Below are 14,244 nucleotides of genomic sequence, written 5' to 3'. Positions count from 1 at the left end.
TATCTAAGTAACAAGGATCTGGAAATTTTTCCACACAATTTCGGTCATTTTGAGATGATTGAAAAGTTGGTGACCCTTTCCAAATTGTCGATGTCAACTTGACTAGATTCATAGCATCAATAAACTTGTATTGCTGTTTCATCGCATTTACTAAGTAAATGTCTTACCATTACCATGAAGAACAGTTTAGGGAAGGCAATAGTTTAAAATTGAAATGATTTTAATGACTCAAAATGGTAAATCTCTCAGCTTATGTTTCTTTTGATTTGACAAAAGCTAAAACCAGAAGTTTGCGATAAAGTTAAAGTACGAATAATTCCGGATTCATTTCCAGGATTTGTTTTGTTTATCAAATTGACAGGAAATCACCGGCTTTTTATGGCTTTTTTGTTTTATTACCTTTAAAAGTGTTTGAATGTAACAGACAATAGTTGCACTCGTTTAATTTAGCATGAAATCAATTTGCATTTTACGATTAAATATTAAATTTGCTGAAGACAATTTCACTCATGCGTATTATATAGTAAATAAAGCACATGAAAAAACACTTTTTTCTCCGTAAATTTAGGTTTAATTTTTAAATCAGATTTGATGATTGTCTTTGCTGAAAAAGTAATTAAATAATGAATACACTTGTCAGGGAATTTCAATTTTTGTTAAGATATTATTCTGACCTTGTGATCACTGTCAGGTGTGAATTAAAACCACAGGTAAAAAGTGATTAGCGATCATTAGCCAATGTTTCCCGGAGGCTTAGATATTAGGAGGGCCCACAGGATTATCAAACTACTGGAGTGGCAGTTTTATTACAGGAAAGGGATTATAAACAAAAACAAGTGATCACAACTTACACAAGACAGTGCAAAATGGCGATTAAGAAATCCGATTTCAAACATTGAGTCAATGAAATGACCGAAATTACTTCTTTAAAAAGATAAAATTTGTCCTAAATCCCAATATCTTGTGTAGGACAAATAGTTTCATCTTAGGACATGACTGGCATATATGACCGTTTCCGGACCCTTGCTAAGTAGAGTTTGTTTGTGTTTAACACCACTTCTAACAACCTTGTTAATATCAAGGCTGCCAACATGTATTGGTTGAGGAAGCTGAAGTACCTGGAGAGAACCACCAACATTCGGCAGGAAAACTAGCAATCTTTGTCAATAAACACATCCTGCTGCCAGCATCAATACTGAACCTTAGACATGTTAGAGTAAGACAGGGTAGTAAACACTGTATATGAACTACTTAGACCACTAGGTCAACAAAGACAGGCCAGTAAACACTGTATATGAACTACTTAGACCACTTGGTCAACAAGGACAGGCTAGTAAACACTGTATATGAACTACTTAGACCACTTGGTCAACAAGGATAGGCTAGTAAACACTGTAAATGAACTACTTAGACCACTTGGTCAACAAGGACAGGCTAGTAAACACTGTATATAAACTTAACTTAGACCACTAGGTTAACAAGGATAGGCTAGTAAACACTGTATATGAACTACTTAGACCACTTGGTCAACAAGGACAGGCTAGTAAACACTGTATATGAACTACTTAGACCACTTGGTCAACAAGGACCCCTCATAAGCATAATAGAGCTTTCTTACAAATTGACGAAAGGTACGTAGGCTTGGCGAATCATACGTAAGACTTGTTTTAGGGATCCTTTATTTTGACGTATTTATGTAATCTTAATCAAAGCGTCATGAAACTTAGATGGCGTTTCACCTAAATGTTTGCCTATCAAGGACCATTTCACTGCATGCAGCGACACGTGTTAAACTTTTTTTTTTTTAATTTTTTTAATTTTTATTATTTTCAAGAATTACAACAAATACAACACATCAAACATACATACAGTAATATTAGCAATACATTTGAATATCTATTTATTTATGACAGTAAACATTGTTGAAAATTCAGTTTTATATTTATATGAAAAGAGAACATAAATACGGAAGAAAAGATAATTTGAGTTAAATGTTTATGTACCACTGTGTGGCACATGAGAAGGCTAAAGTATTTTATGAAAAAGGAAGAAGTTAAAATATCCTGTAAGATTTTCAGTAAATAATAAGTTGTGTTATTAGATACAATAATATATTATGTTAGTTTTGACAATAATTATCTGTAAATAATAAATGACAAATTGAATTATAAAAATAATTCTTTAAATGCATTCCACATGGTATCAAAGTGCTCTTGTCTCTTATTTTTGACTGCCATAATTTTTTCTAAATTGTACATATATTTTAGCTTTTCTTTAATGGCACTGAGTGAAAGATCTTTTGAAAAACATCTACTGTTGTATATATATTGTTTCATGTATAGAAAAATCAAATTATATGGGTCACCTTTTCGAACTTTTGATATATCTCCAAAAATAAAGTTTAACTTATTCAATGGCAGGCTTACCCCACCAGATAAAAACCAATAATCAATATCTTGTAAAAATTTTTGGATAATCTCACAATTCCACAGAATATGTTCAACAGTTTCATCTTCTAATTTACAAAAAGTACATAAAGGGTTATCAATAAGTTTGATTTTACATAAAAATTTATTTGTGGCAAGAATTCTGTGGTTGATTCTGTACTGAAGCCACTGTAGTTTAGTATTGACAGTGACTGTAAAAGGTAGTTTGAATATATGTTTCCAAATGAGATCTTCACCTAATATTTCACCCCACTTCAGTTGTCCTGTTGGGGTCACATTGTTACTAATGAGTATTTTGTACATATCTTTAGAACCTTTTCTACTTTTAAAAAAGACTTGTAAGCAAGCGGGAATAAATGGACAACATAACTTATATGAATCTTTTTTGTAATTATTTGCTGCTTTTTTGATAGCTGAAATAACACTCATGTAATTCAAAAAATTTACATTGATATCGTAACATTGCTGTAACAATTCTAATGAAATAAAAAATCCATTTTCATCTATTACATCATTTACATATTGTAAACCATGATTAAACCAATGTTGGTAAAAAACAGGTTTATTACAAATTCTAATCATATTGTTAAACCAAATAGGACTTGATAAAAAATATTCATAGTCCATATTTCTTTCTTTATCAATTATCATTTCCCATGCTCTGAATACATCTTTCCAAAAACTGTTTTTGATATATAAACTAACTTGTTTGATATACTGAACACCACAGTTAAAAAGTTTATTTTTATCAATATCAGACATCAAAATACTTTGCCAATTATTATCTCTCTGAAAAATCCTTCTTATCCATGATGATTTGAGTGCCATAGTAAAACTATAAAGATCTATCATTTTTAATCCTCCCTCCAAATATTCTTTAATCAATATGTCCTTCTTCACTCTATGTATAGGAGAGTTCCATACAAATGTATAAAAAATGTTATTAATTTTTTGAAATACACTGTCTGAAGGATTAGGCAAAGAAATAATAAGGTGGTTTAAAATAGGTAAAACAAGAGTTTTTATCACAGTTATTCTACCTATTATTGTAAGGTTTCTTTTTGACCACTGTTTTATTATATTCTTAATCTGTATAATTTTATCATTATAGTTGATATTGACAATATTTTCTAAGTCCACATCAAAATTTATACCAAGTAGTTTAAAAGTTGTCTCCCCCCCAAGAAAGGTTAACATCAGGACATAAAATTTCATTGCTATACTTTTTACTTCCAAACCAAATTACTTGTGTTTTTGCAAAATTTATATTTAAACCAGATATTTTTGCAAACCAGTCCAATTCAGATAAAGATTCATATAAAGATTTTTCAATACCATCTAAAATCAATGAAGTGTCATCGGCAAACTGTGACAACTTATGCTCAACTTGAGTAACTTCAATACCACAAATTTCCTTATTTCCTCTTATCTTTAGTGCAAGAATCTCAGCACATAGGATGAAAAGATAAGGTGAAAGCGGATCGCCTTGTCGGCAGCCCCGACCTATGTTAAAAAATTCAGAAAGGTTACCCCCTTGTATAACTGCAGACTTTATATTATTATAAAACACTTTTATCCAGTTGATAATTGATTCCCCAAAATTAAAGAACTTTAAAACATTTAGCAAGAAATCCCAAGAAATAGAATCAAAAGCCTTTTCGAAATCAATTAACAACAAGAGCCCAGGTATTTCATGGTCTTCTGTGTATTGCATGATATCATATAAAAGCCTTATATTTTCTCCTATATACCTCCCACTAATAAAACCCCTCCCACTAATAAAAACACGTGTTAAACTTGATTGTTCATAAGATATAGGAGTTTCGGGACAAACGAAAGGTAAAAATATAATACCACCAGGGGGAAGGTGATAACTCTACAAAATTTCCTAAATATAAGGTCGTCAGAAGAAAAAAAATGACCTCTAAAAATAAAAGATTGCGCTCAACCCCCCACCCCACCCCCCCGAAAAAAAAGTTACAACTTTGCATTATTTAACCTAAGAAAATATCAAGGCAAATAAATTGGCTTCCCCCCTCACACAAAAATTGAGATAAAATAAAAAACAAATACTTCCTAAAATCAAAATAAAATCAAAAATTTGCGATCCCAAAAATAATAAAATGAAAAAAAAAATTACCTCCAAAACATATTATGCCGGGGCTCGTTTAATAACTTGCAGTGATTCCCCGGTTCTCCCTGGTTAATACCCATTGTTGCCTTGTGATGTGTCCATACACCCAAGTTAGGCTCACCTATGGAACAGTTCTTTCAGCGTATAATTGTGTTTTCGTCTTGAACATTCATGAAATATTTGCCACTGGACGTTAAGCGACCAATAATCATCAATCTTCCGAGCATGTTTACTGTTTAATCGTAATAATTAAATCCAAAATATATACAGTGCAAGATGGTAGGTTTATTTTCTTCTTGATATACATTTAGGTGGTAAAATATGTATGTAAATGAACAAAACAATCTCTATAATTAGTTGATCTATAATTAGAGCTTAAGGGTGGATTTAGGAGTGAGGCACACCCCAGTGCATCTGCTCAGCAGACACATTCCTAGCCTCCTATACTATATCTTCACCTTGGACGGTCTATTATATACAACTAAGTCAGAGACAGACGATTTAATTTTCCAAAACACCCAAGTTTTCCGTCTTTTCTGTGAGTGGTAACTTGTTTGTTTTTCTACTTTTTCTTTTTCATTTAATGCTTATATCAAACTTTATTTGCATTGATGTTGATGATCATCTACTTGTTGGTTTACTGTTGTCTCGTGGACATTTATCCTATATCTAACTACTAGAAGTTAAATCAAAGCTGTTTGTGAGGGTGGTGTGTGTGTTAATTGTCCCCCTCCTCATGGAATTGACATTGGATTTCACATGTTCACGGTGTTTACATCTTCTGTTAATGCTAAATGCACAAGATTGGTCTACAGTTATTAGTTGATTAAAACAAATTAACAACGTGTAAAAGAATGATCCCAAATCAGTTGCGTATCAAGCATTAACTGAAGATATTACTGGTTGAAAAACAGACCATGAAAATCATCTGTGGAATACTAAGGCAACGACCATTAACTTTCAAGGGGGGGGGGGTATAGTATTTGTTCCATTTCACATTTGTTTCCTGCGATCGCAAGAGTCGCATTACTTTTTATACGACCGCCAAAAAATTTTTGTGGTCGTATATTGGTATGACGTTGGTGTCGTTGTCGTTGTCGGCGTCTTCGTCGTCTTCCGAAGACACATTGGTTTTCGCACTCTAACTTTAGTTTAAGTGAATGGATCTCTATGAAATTTTACCATAAGGTTCAATACCACAAAAGGAAGGTTGGGATTGATTTTGGAGGTTATGGTACCAACAGTTAAGGAATTAGGGGCCCAAAAGGGGCCAAAAATAAGCATTTTTGTAACTTCCAGACATAACTTGTGTGTTAGTGTATGGATCTCTCTGACATTGTACCACAAGGTTCCATATCACAAAGGGGATGCTGGAATTGATTTTGGGGGTAATTGCCTCAAAACTTTAGGAATAAGGGGCCAAAAAGGGGCAAAAAACAAGCATTTTTCTAGTTTCCAGACAATTACTTGTGTTCAAGTGTATGGATCTCTCTGAAATTGTACTGCAAGGTACCATACCACAATGGGAAGGCTGGGATTGATTTTGGGGAGTTATTGCCTCAAAATTTTAGGAATTAGGGGCCAAAAAGGGGCAAAAAAACAAGCATTTTTCTAGTTTCAGGACTATAACTTGTGTGTAAGTGTATGGATCTTTATGAAATTGTACTGCAAGGTACCATACCACAAAGGGAAGGCTGGGATTGAGTTTGGGGGTGATGAATCATAAGGGGGTTCAAAAAATTTTGGGGAGGGGGGATTTTTTTTTCCTTTTTTTTTCTTTAAAATTTTCCATTTTAAATTGGTTATTTCTGATTTATATATAAAAGCAAATAATAATGATATGGTTTGAATAGGTAAATTAAAAAATTTTAAGTTCTTAGACCACATTCATTCTGTGTCAGAAACCTATGCTGTGTCACATATTTAATCACAATCCAAATTCAGTGCTGTATCAAGCTTGAATGTTGTGTCCATACTTGCCCCAACTGTTCAGGTGTTCGACCTCTGCGGTTGTATCAAGCTGCGCCCAGCAGAGCATTTTATTTTCACATTTAACCTTAACATTAAAAGAAAAAAACTTCATCACAAAATCTTTTTTTTCCCAGATTTATTTCACATTACTTTTTCAAAACATTGCAACATCCTTGTCTTGCAAATCTCGATGATATAGTTGAATCAACTACAATCAATGCTTTATACAATGCAATGTTTAATTTTGACTTCCACTGATAAAACACAGATCAAGTTGAATTTGGGTAGTGTCACTTTAACCATTATTGAGTTATGCCCCTTTATAAATCGAAAGATTGCAAAATTCTAGTTTCCATTCTGTAACTTAAGTTTGCCCCAACCAAACATTATGAAACCTATACACAATATTCATTACCACAAAACTAAGATCAAGTACAAATTTTTTGTGTCCGTTTTCTAACTTTAGTTTGCCTCAACCAAATGTTATGAAACTTATACACAATGCTTATTACTACATTAATAAATAAAGATTAATAACGAAATTTTGGGGCGACACTTTTACCATTCTTGAGTTATGTTCCTTTATAATCATAAAAATTGCTGAATTTTTCGTTTCTGTTCTCTAACTTTAGTTTATCTTAACCAAATGTTATAAAACTTATACACAACCGTTCTAGAGTTATGTGTGTTTACAAATAGAAAAATTGCTGAATTTTTAACCGGATTTCCGAAGGAAATATCGGTTATTAAAATGGTTATATACGGCGGGTGGCTGGGCGGCTCTGGCGGCTGCCAAACAGCGTCCGCACAATAACATGAAAATGCTTTATCAAATTTTTTTCAAATTTAAATATGTTGTTTCCTGGGACTTAATGAAGGTCTCTATTAATTTTCAAGATTTTAGTATATCTCCTTTGTGAGTTATCGCCATTTTTAATATCCAAAAGTAGAATTTTTAAATATTTTACTGTTGTTATCTTTTTATGATTTGTCTTATCTCAGAATAAAAATTGGAGTGACAGATTTATTTGAAAATTATCTATTTCCTAAGTGGTAATGATTATAAGCTATATCATTAGACATTTTGAAGATTATTACATTATTAATTATGTTAGAGTACTATGTTAAACAACCATAGTTCTGTTCAATTAGATATTATAAATATTTCAGCAAATGTTAATGATTTATTTTCATTATTAATTAGATCTTTGAAATATTTTAGCATATGATAATCATTGGAGTGATAGATTTATTTGAAAATTTACTGTTTTCTGATTGAAATATAGGGGAAGTCCATTGGGGTAATTCCCACCCAGAAACCATATATATTCTTGTATGGGACAATATATCAAATCAAATGAAATATAGGGGAAGTCCACGGGGTTAAACCCTACCCCCTTCTTTTTGAAAACTTGTAAACGGTTGAGATCCCTACCCCTAAACCATATATGTACTTGTATGGGACAATAAATTAAAGCAAAATTAAAATTTAGGGGAAGTCCCCTGGGGTAACCCCTACTCTCCTTTTTTTTTTTAACTTGTAAATGGTCAAGATCCCCACGGCGAAACCATATATATTCTTGTATGTTACAATAAAACAAATGAAATGAAATAAAAGGTGAGTTCCTTGGGGTCATTCCTATCTTCTTCCTGTTTAAGAACTTGTAAATGGTTGAGATCCCCGCCCCTAAACCATATATATCCTTGAATGGGACAAAAAAACAAATCATATGAAATAAAGGGCAGGTCCCCTGGGAAAATTAATCAGTGTGTGTGTTATATTTGAACATAAATTAAATATATATAGGGTTCTTTAAGTGCTGAATCTAAACTTGTTTTTAATTAGATAATTATCTATTTTTATTATGAGATAAAGTTTTTGACATTGATAGATAAGTTGCAGATCTGTATTATTTTTTGACACATGAAAGAAACAATATTAGCAACTATTAATTAAATTTGATTATAATATGAAATAGATATAACATGATGTCTGATTTTAGAGAAGTATTTTGCTGGTTTTTTATTGGTTTATGTAAATAAGTTTGAGTTATTTGTTTTGAAAAGTGATGTGTTTAATTGATAGATATAAAATCATATCTATATTTTGAGATTTCTGGAGAATTATTTTGGTGTTTTGTTACTGATTCATGGAAATAAATTCGAGTTTTATCTTGTAAACGGTTGAGATCCCCACCCCTAAACCATATATATTCTTGTATGGGACAATAAAACAAATCAAACGAAATATTGGTGGAGTCCACGCGACCACCCCCACCCCCCTTCTTTTTGAAAACTTGTAAACGGTCAAGATCCCCAACCTGACACATTGACACCATATATATTCTTGTATGGGACAATAAAACAAATCAAATGAAATATAAGGCAAGTCCCCTGGGGTCACCCCCACCCCATCCTGTTTGAGAACTTGTAAACAGTCGAGATCCCCACCCCTAAACCATATATATTCTTATATGGGACAATAACACTAATCAAAAGAAATATAGGGGGAGTCCAGGGGGTCACCCCCATCCCCCTTCGTTTTGATAACTTGTAAACGGTCTAGATCCCCACCCCTGAACCATATATATTCTTGTATGGGTCATTAAAACAAATCAAATGTAATATTGGGGAAGTCCATGGGGGTAACCCCCACCCCCTTCTTTTTGATAACTTGTAAACGGTCGAGATCCCCACCCTTGAACCATATATATTCTTGAATGGGACATAAAAACAAATCATATGAAATTGAGGGGAATTCCCCAGGGGTAACCCCCACCCCCCTTCTTTTTGAAAACTTGTAAATGGTCAAGATCACCACCCTGAAACCATGTATATTCTTGTATGGGACAATAAAACTAATCAAATGAAGTAAAAGGCGAGTCCCCTGGGGTCACCACAACCCCCTCCTGTTTGAGTACTTGTAAACGGTCGAGATCCCTACCCCTAAACCATATATATTCTTGTATGGGACAATAACACAAATCAAAGGAAAATATAGGGGAAGTCCATGGGGGTCACCCCCACCCCCAAAACCATATATATTCTTGTATGGGACAATAAATCAAATCAAATCAAATATAGAAGTCCATGGGGTTAACCCCCACCCCCTTCTTTTTGATAACTTGTAAACGGTCGAGATCCCCACCCCTAATCCATATATATTCTTGTATGGGACAATAAAACAAATCAAATGAAATATAGGGAAAGACCATAGGGGTAACCCCCACCCCCCTTCTTTTTGATAACTTGTAAACGGTCGAGATCCGCACCCCTAAACCATATATATTCTTGAATGGGACAATAAAACAAATCAAATGAAATTGAGGGAAAGTCCCCTGGGGTTTACCCCCACCCCCCTTCTTTTTGAAAACTTGTAAATGGTCAAGATCCCCACCCCGAAACCATATATACTCTTGTATGGGACAATAAAACAAATCAAATGAAATATAAGGTGAGTCCCCTTGGGTCACCCCACCCCCGTCCTGTTTAAGAACTTGTAAACGGTTGAGCTTTTCATTATTAATAAGATAATACCACATTGAGGTCCAAAGGGTCCTGAATTAAACTTTTGTTTAATTTCATCAAATATTGAATTCTTTGGTTCTTTGATATGCTGATTCTAACAATGTTTGAGTGTTAAATCATAGCTAATTTTAGAGAACTAAGTCATCACTGGTTGTTGTTATTATATTATTGATTATAATTTGAAAAATTGCATCATATCTTATTTTAGAGAACTATTTATCCAGTTTGAGTTATTTCCATTTGCACAGAAAATATTATGGATAAAATTAACCTGTGTTTCATTTCAACATAAATTAAATATATATATAGAGTTCTTTCAAATGCTGAATCTAAACTCTATTTAAATATTAGATTTTTAGGCCCAGTTTTCAAGTTGGTCCAAATCAGGGTCCAAAACATAAACTTTGTTTGATTCAACAAAAATTGAATTTATGGGGTTCTTTGAAATGCTGAATCTAACCATGTATTGAGAGATTTTGGATTTTGGGCTCCTTTATCAAATTGGTCCACATTGAGGTCAAAGGGTCCTAGATTAAACTTTTGTCTGATTTCATCAAAAATTGAATTCTTGGGGTTCTTTGATATGCTGATTCTAATGTGTACTTAGATTTTGGATATTGGACCATAATAGGTATTTAAATATCCAATTTCAGATATATCAGTTCTTTGACTACATTCATTTTGTGTCACAAACCTATGATGTGTCAAATATTCAATCACAATCCAAATTCAGAGCTGTTTTAAGTTTAAATGTAGTGTCCATACTTGCTCAACTGTTCAGGGTTCGACCTCTGCAAGAAAATCCGGTTTGCTGTCACTCTGACAGCCTCTTGTTAGTTTCTGTTCTCTTCTTAAGTTAGCCTCAACCAAATGTTATGAGACTTACACACAATGCTTATTTCCACAAAACTCAGATCAAGTTCAAATTTGGGTAGCGTCACTTTTACCGTTCTTCAGTTATGTCCCTTTATTTTTTATTATTTATCTTGTGTATCAATTACTTACCAATAGACTTGCCAAAATTATTTTCATTCCAGGTGATACCCTACCAGGTAAGGTAAAAGATGGAGGATTACAAAACGGAAAGTTTGCCATTAAATATGTTCCAATGGTTGAAGGAGCCTATAAACTTGAGTTGATCTTACAGAACAAAACTTTTGCATCACGTTCATTCACTGTTGGTGAGGGAGACACTTCTTTTCTTGAGGAAATGAGTGGAGACTCTACAGATCCTAAAGCTACTTGTGAAGACGGTACTGACCTAAAAGAAATTCCTGAAGCAGAAGTTCCAAAACTCCCTCAACAAAGTAATTTCATAGGTTTTGACTAAGTGCCAATATAAATGCAACATTTTCATGTATTTTCCATTTAATGAATATTCAAATCATGTGATCTTTGGATGCTGACAAATGGTTGTAAGATTTTGTGCCAACAAATGCTTTGAATGAACTTTTTCATTTTTGTATTCATTAAGAAACCAATGGGCCTACACTATGATGTTGCATTTATATATTAGCATTTAGTACAAGATACAAGATACAAGTTATTTTATTAACCTATCATGGTGCCCAAAATTAGAGCTATACAATCAAATGAATTACAAAATAAAGCACAGTAAATGATTAGAATGATTAGAATGATTAAAGTACATTTAAAAAAAAACATGTATACACATTTAAACAAAGTAACATAATTATAAACAATGTAATGTGACAAAACATTAAGTAATTTTGGAAGCCACTGTGACCTGGAGAAATTGAGTTTCTGACCTAGGCTTATGGGAGACAACTCCTGATAGATTTTTTTAACATTTTTATATGCCCGTTTACGGGACGTATTATGGTATACCGTTGTCCATCCGTCCGTCTGTTCGTCTGTCCGTCCGTCATCAACATGTCGGACATTAACTCAAAATTGCTTTAAATAATATGCATGAAACTTTGGTGAATTGTTTATATCTATTGACGTGAGGTCCCTTTTGTTTTTTTTATAAATTTCAGATTTACTGTTTCTTAGTTTTGGGGTTTTATTCATTAAAAAAGGGGGCATTTTCCAGTTTTCCGACAATAACTCAAGAATGCTTTCACCAACTTGCAAGAAATTTTGTTGAATTGATTATATCTATGGACATGAGCACCCTTTTGATTTTTATAAATTTTAGACTTTACGTTTATGAGTTACAGAGTTTTATTCATAAAAAAGGGAGATTTTCCAGTTTTCGGACAATAACTAAAAAATTTCCTTTAGCAGTTCTCATGAAACTTTGGTGAATTGTTTATATCTGTTGATGTAAGCTCCCTTTAGAATTTTATAAATTTAAGATTTTACATTTCTGAGTTATGGGGTTTTATTCATTAAAAAAGGGGGGATTTTCCAGTTTTTGGACAATAACTCAAAAATGCTTTAAGCAGCTCGCATGAAACTTTGGTGAATTATTTATACCTATTGATGTAATCTCCCTATTGATTTTCATAAATTTCTAATATGTCATTGAGAAGAAATTGAACTTTATTTGTTTATAGTCTGACAACAGATTTACTAAATATTGCGCAACAGCACAGTGTATTGCACAACAGCAAGAAATCTTTAATTGAATATAAATTCAATTCATATAACCAATTTCAAGTTCTTTGACTAAATTTATTCAGAAACCTACAATATGTCAAATATTTAATTACAATCCAAATTCAGACCTGTATCAAGCTTGAATATTGTGTCCATTTTTGCCCCAACTGTTCAGGGTTGGACCTCTGCGGGCGTATCAAGTTTCCAGACAATAACTTGTGTTCAAGTGTATGGATCTCTCTGAAATTGTGCTGCAAGGTTCCATATCACAAAGGGAAAGCTGGAATTGTGTTTGGGGGTAATTGCCCAAAACGTTTAGGAATAAGGGGCCAAAAATAAGCATTTTTCTAGTTTCCAGACAATAACTTGTGTTCAAGTGTATGGATCTCTCTGAAATTGTACTGCAAGGTACCATACCACAAAGGGAAGGCTGGGATTGATTTTTGGGGTAATTGCTTCAAAATATTTGGAATTAGGGGCCAAAAAAGGGGCAAAAAACAAGCATTTTTCTAGTTTCAGGACAATAGTTTGTGTGTAAGTGTATTGATCTTTATGAAATTGTACTACAATGTTCCATATCACAAAGGGAAAGCTAGGTTTGAGTTTGGGGGTAATTGCCCTAAGCGTTTAGGAATTTGGGGCCAAAAATGGGCCAAAAAACAAGCATTTTTCTAGTTTACAGACAATTACTTGTGTTCAAGTGTATGGATCTCTCTGAAATTGTACTGCAGGTACCATACCACAAAGGGAAGGCTGGGATTGAGTTTGTGGGTGATGAATCATAAGGGGGTTCAAAAAATTTGGGGGGGGGGGGGGATTTTTTTTTCTTTAAAATTTTCCATTTTAAATTGGTTATTTCTGATTTATATATAAAAGCAAATAATAATGATATGGTTTGAATAGGTAAATTAAAAATGTTTAAGTTCTTGGACCACATTCATTCTGTGTCAGAAACCTATGCTGTGTCAAATATTTAATCACAATCCAAATTCAGTGCTGTATTAAGCTTGAATGTTGTGTCCATACTTGCCCCAACTGTTCAGGGTTCGACCTCTACAGTCGTAACAAGCTGTGCCCAGCAGAGCATTTTATTAAATGCTATATTGACCATAACAGGCATATATTTTAAAACATTGTTAAAGTTATATTGTTTATCTTATCATTTGTCTGTTATATTGTTTATCTTATCATTTGTCTGTTATATTGTTTATCTTATCATTTGTCTGTTATATTGTTTATCTTATCATTTGTCTGTTATATTGTTTATCTTATCATTTTGTCTGTTTTAGTGGTGACCAATAATCCAGAAATTTTCTCTACCATTCGACGTGAGTATAAGTAATGTTTCAAATTTTCATAAACAAATTTAATAATAGATGGCATCATATCTATGATTCACTGTCTGTATCACTCTGCTCAGCTCTTAATAAAATAGCATATCACGGCTTTGTGACGTCAAATACTTTGACCCGGCCTAATAACTTTGACCCGGACATATCACCAAGGTCATAATGAATAAACCAACATTGATAAGCTTGACCTGAACTTATCAAGTCATCTTCCAGATTGCTGTGTTTTCTTTAACACTTGTTTCTATCA

At 33.1% G+C, this 14,244-nt stretch overlaps 1 protein-coding gene and 1 long non-coding RNA gene across 3 annotated transcripts in view; one reads left to right on the top strand and one right to left on the bottom strand.

Moving 5' to 3' along the window:
- The window catches only part of LOC127730541 (E3 ubiquitin-protein ligase TRIM71-like), a 34,784-nt gene that overhangs the window by 12,579 nt on the left and 7,961 nt on the right, over positions 1-14,244 (top strand). For both annotated transcript variants that reach the window (XM_052238978.1, XM_052238977.1), the window contains exons 3-4: positions 11,118-11,387; positions 13,935-13,973. In XM_052238978.1, coding sequence (XP_052094938.1) covers positions 11,118-11,387; positions 13,935-13,973 — 309 coding nt within the window. The remainder of the gene's footprint in view (positions 1-11,117; positions 11,388-13,934; positions 13,974-14,244) is intronic.
- Positions 1-14,244, bottom strand: part of LOC127730563 (uncharacterized) — a 345,980-nt gene that overhangs the window by 325,468 nt on the left and 6,268 nt on the right. The window lies entirely within an intron of this gene.

This window comes from Mytilus californianus, unplaced genomic scaffold (genome assembly GCF_021869535.1).
Source record: "Mytilus californianus isolate M0D057914Y unplaced genomic scaffold, xbMytCali1.0.p SCAF_2, whole genome shotgun sequence".
NCBI classification, from domain to species: domain Eukaryota; kingdom Metazoa; phylum Mollusca; class Bivalvia; order Mytilida; family Mytilidae; genus Mytilus; species Mytilus californianus.
Note: the sequence above shows the minus strand (reverse complement) of the source record. Positions and strands in the feature narration are given on the sequence as shown.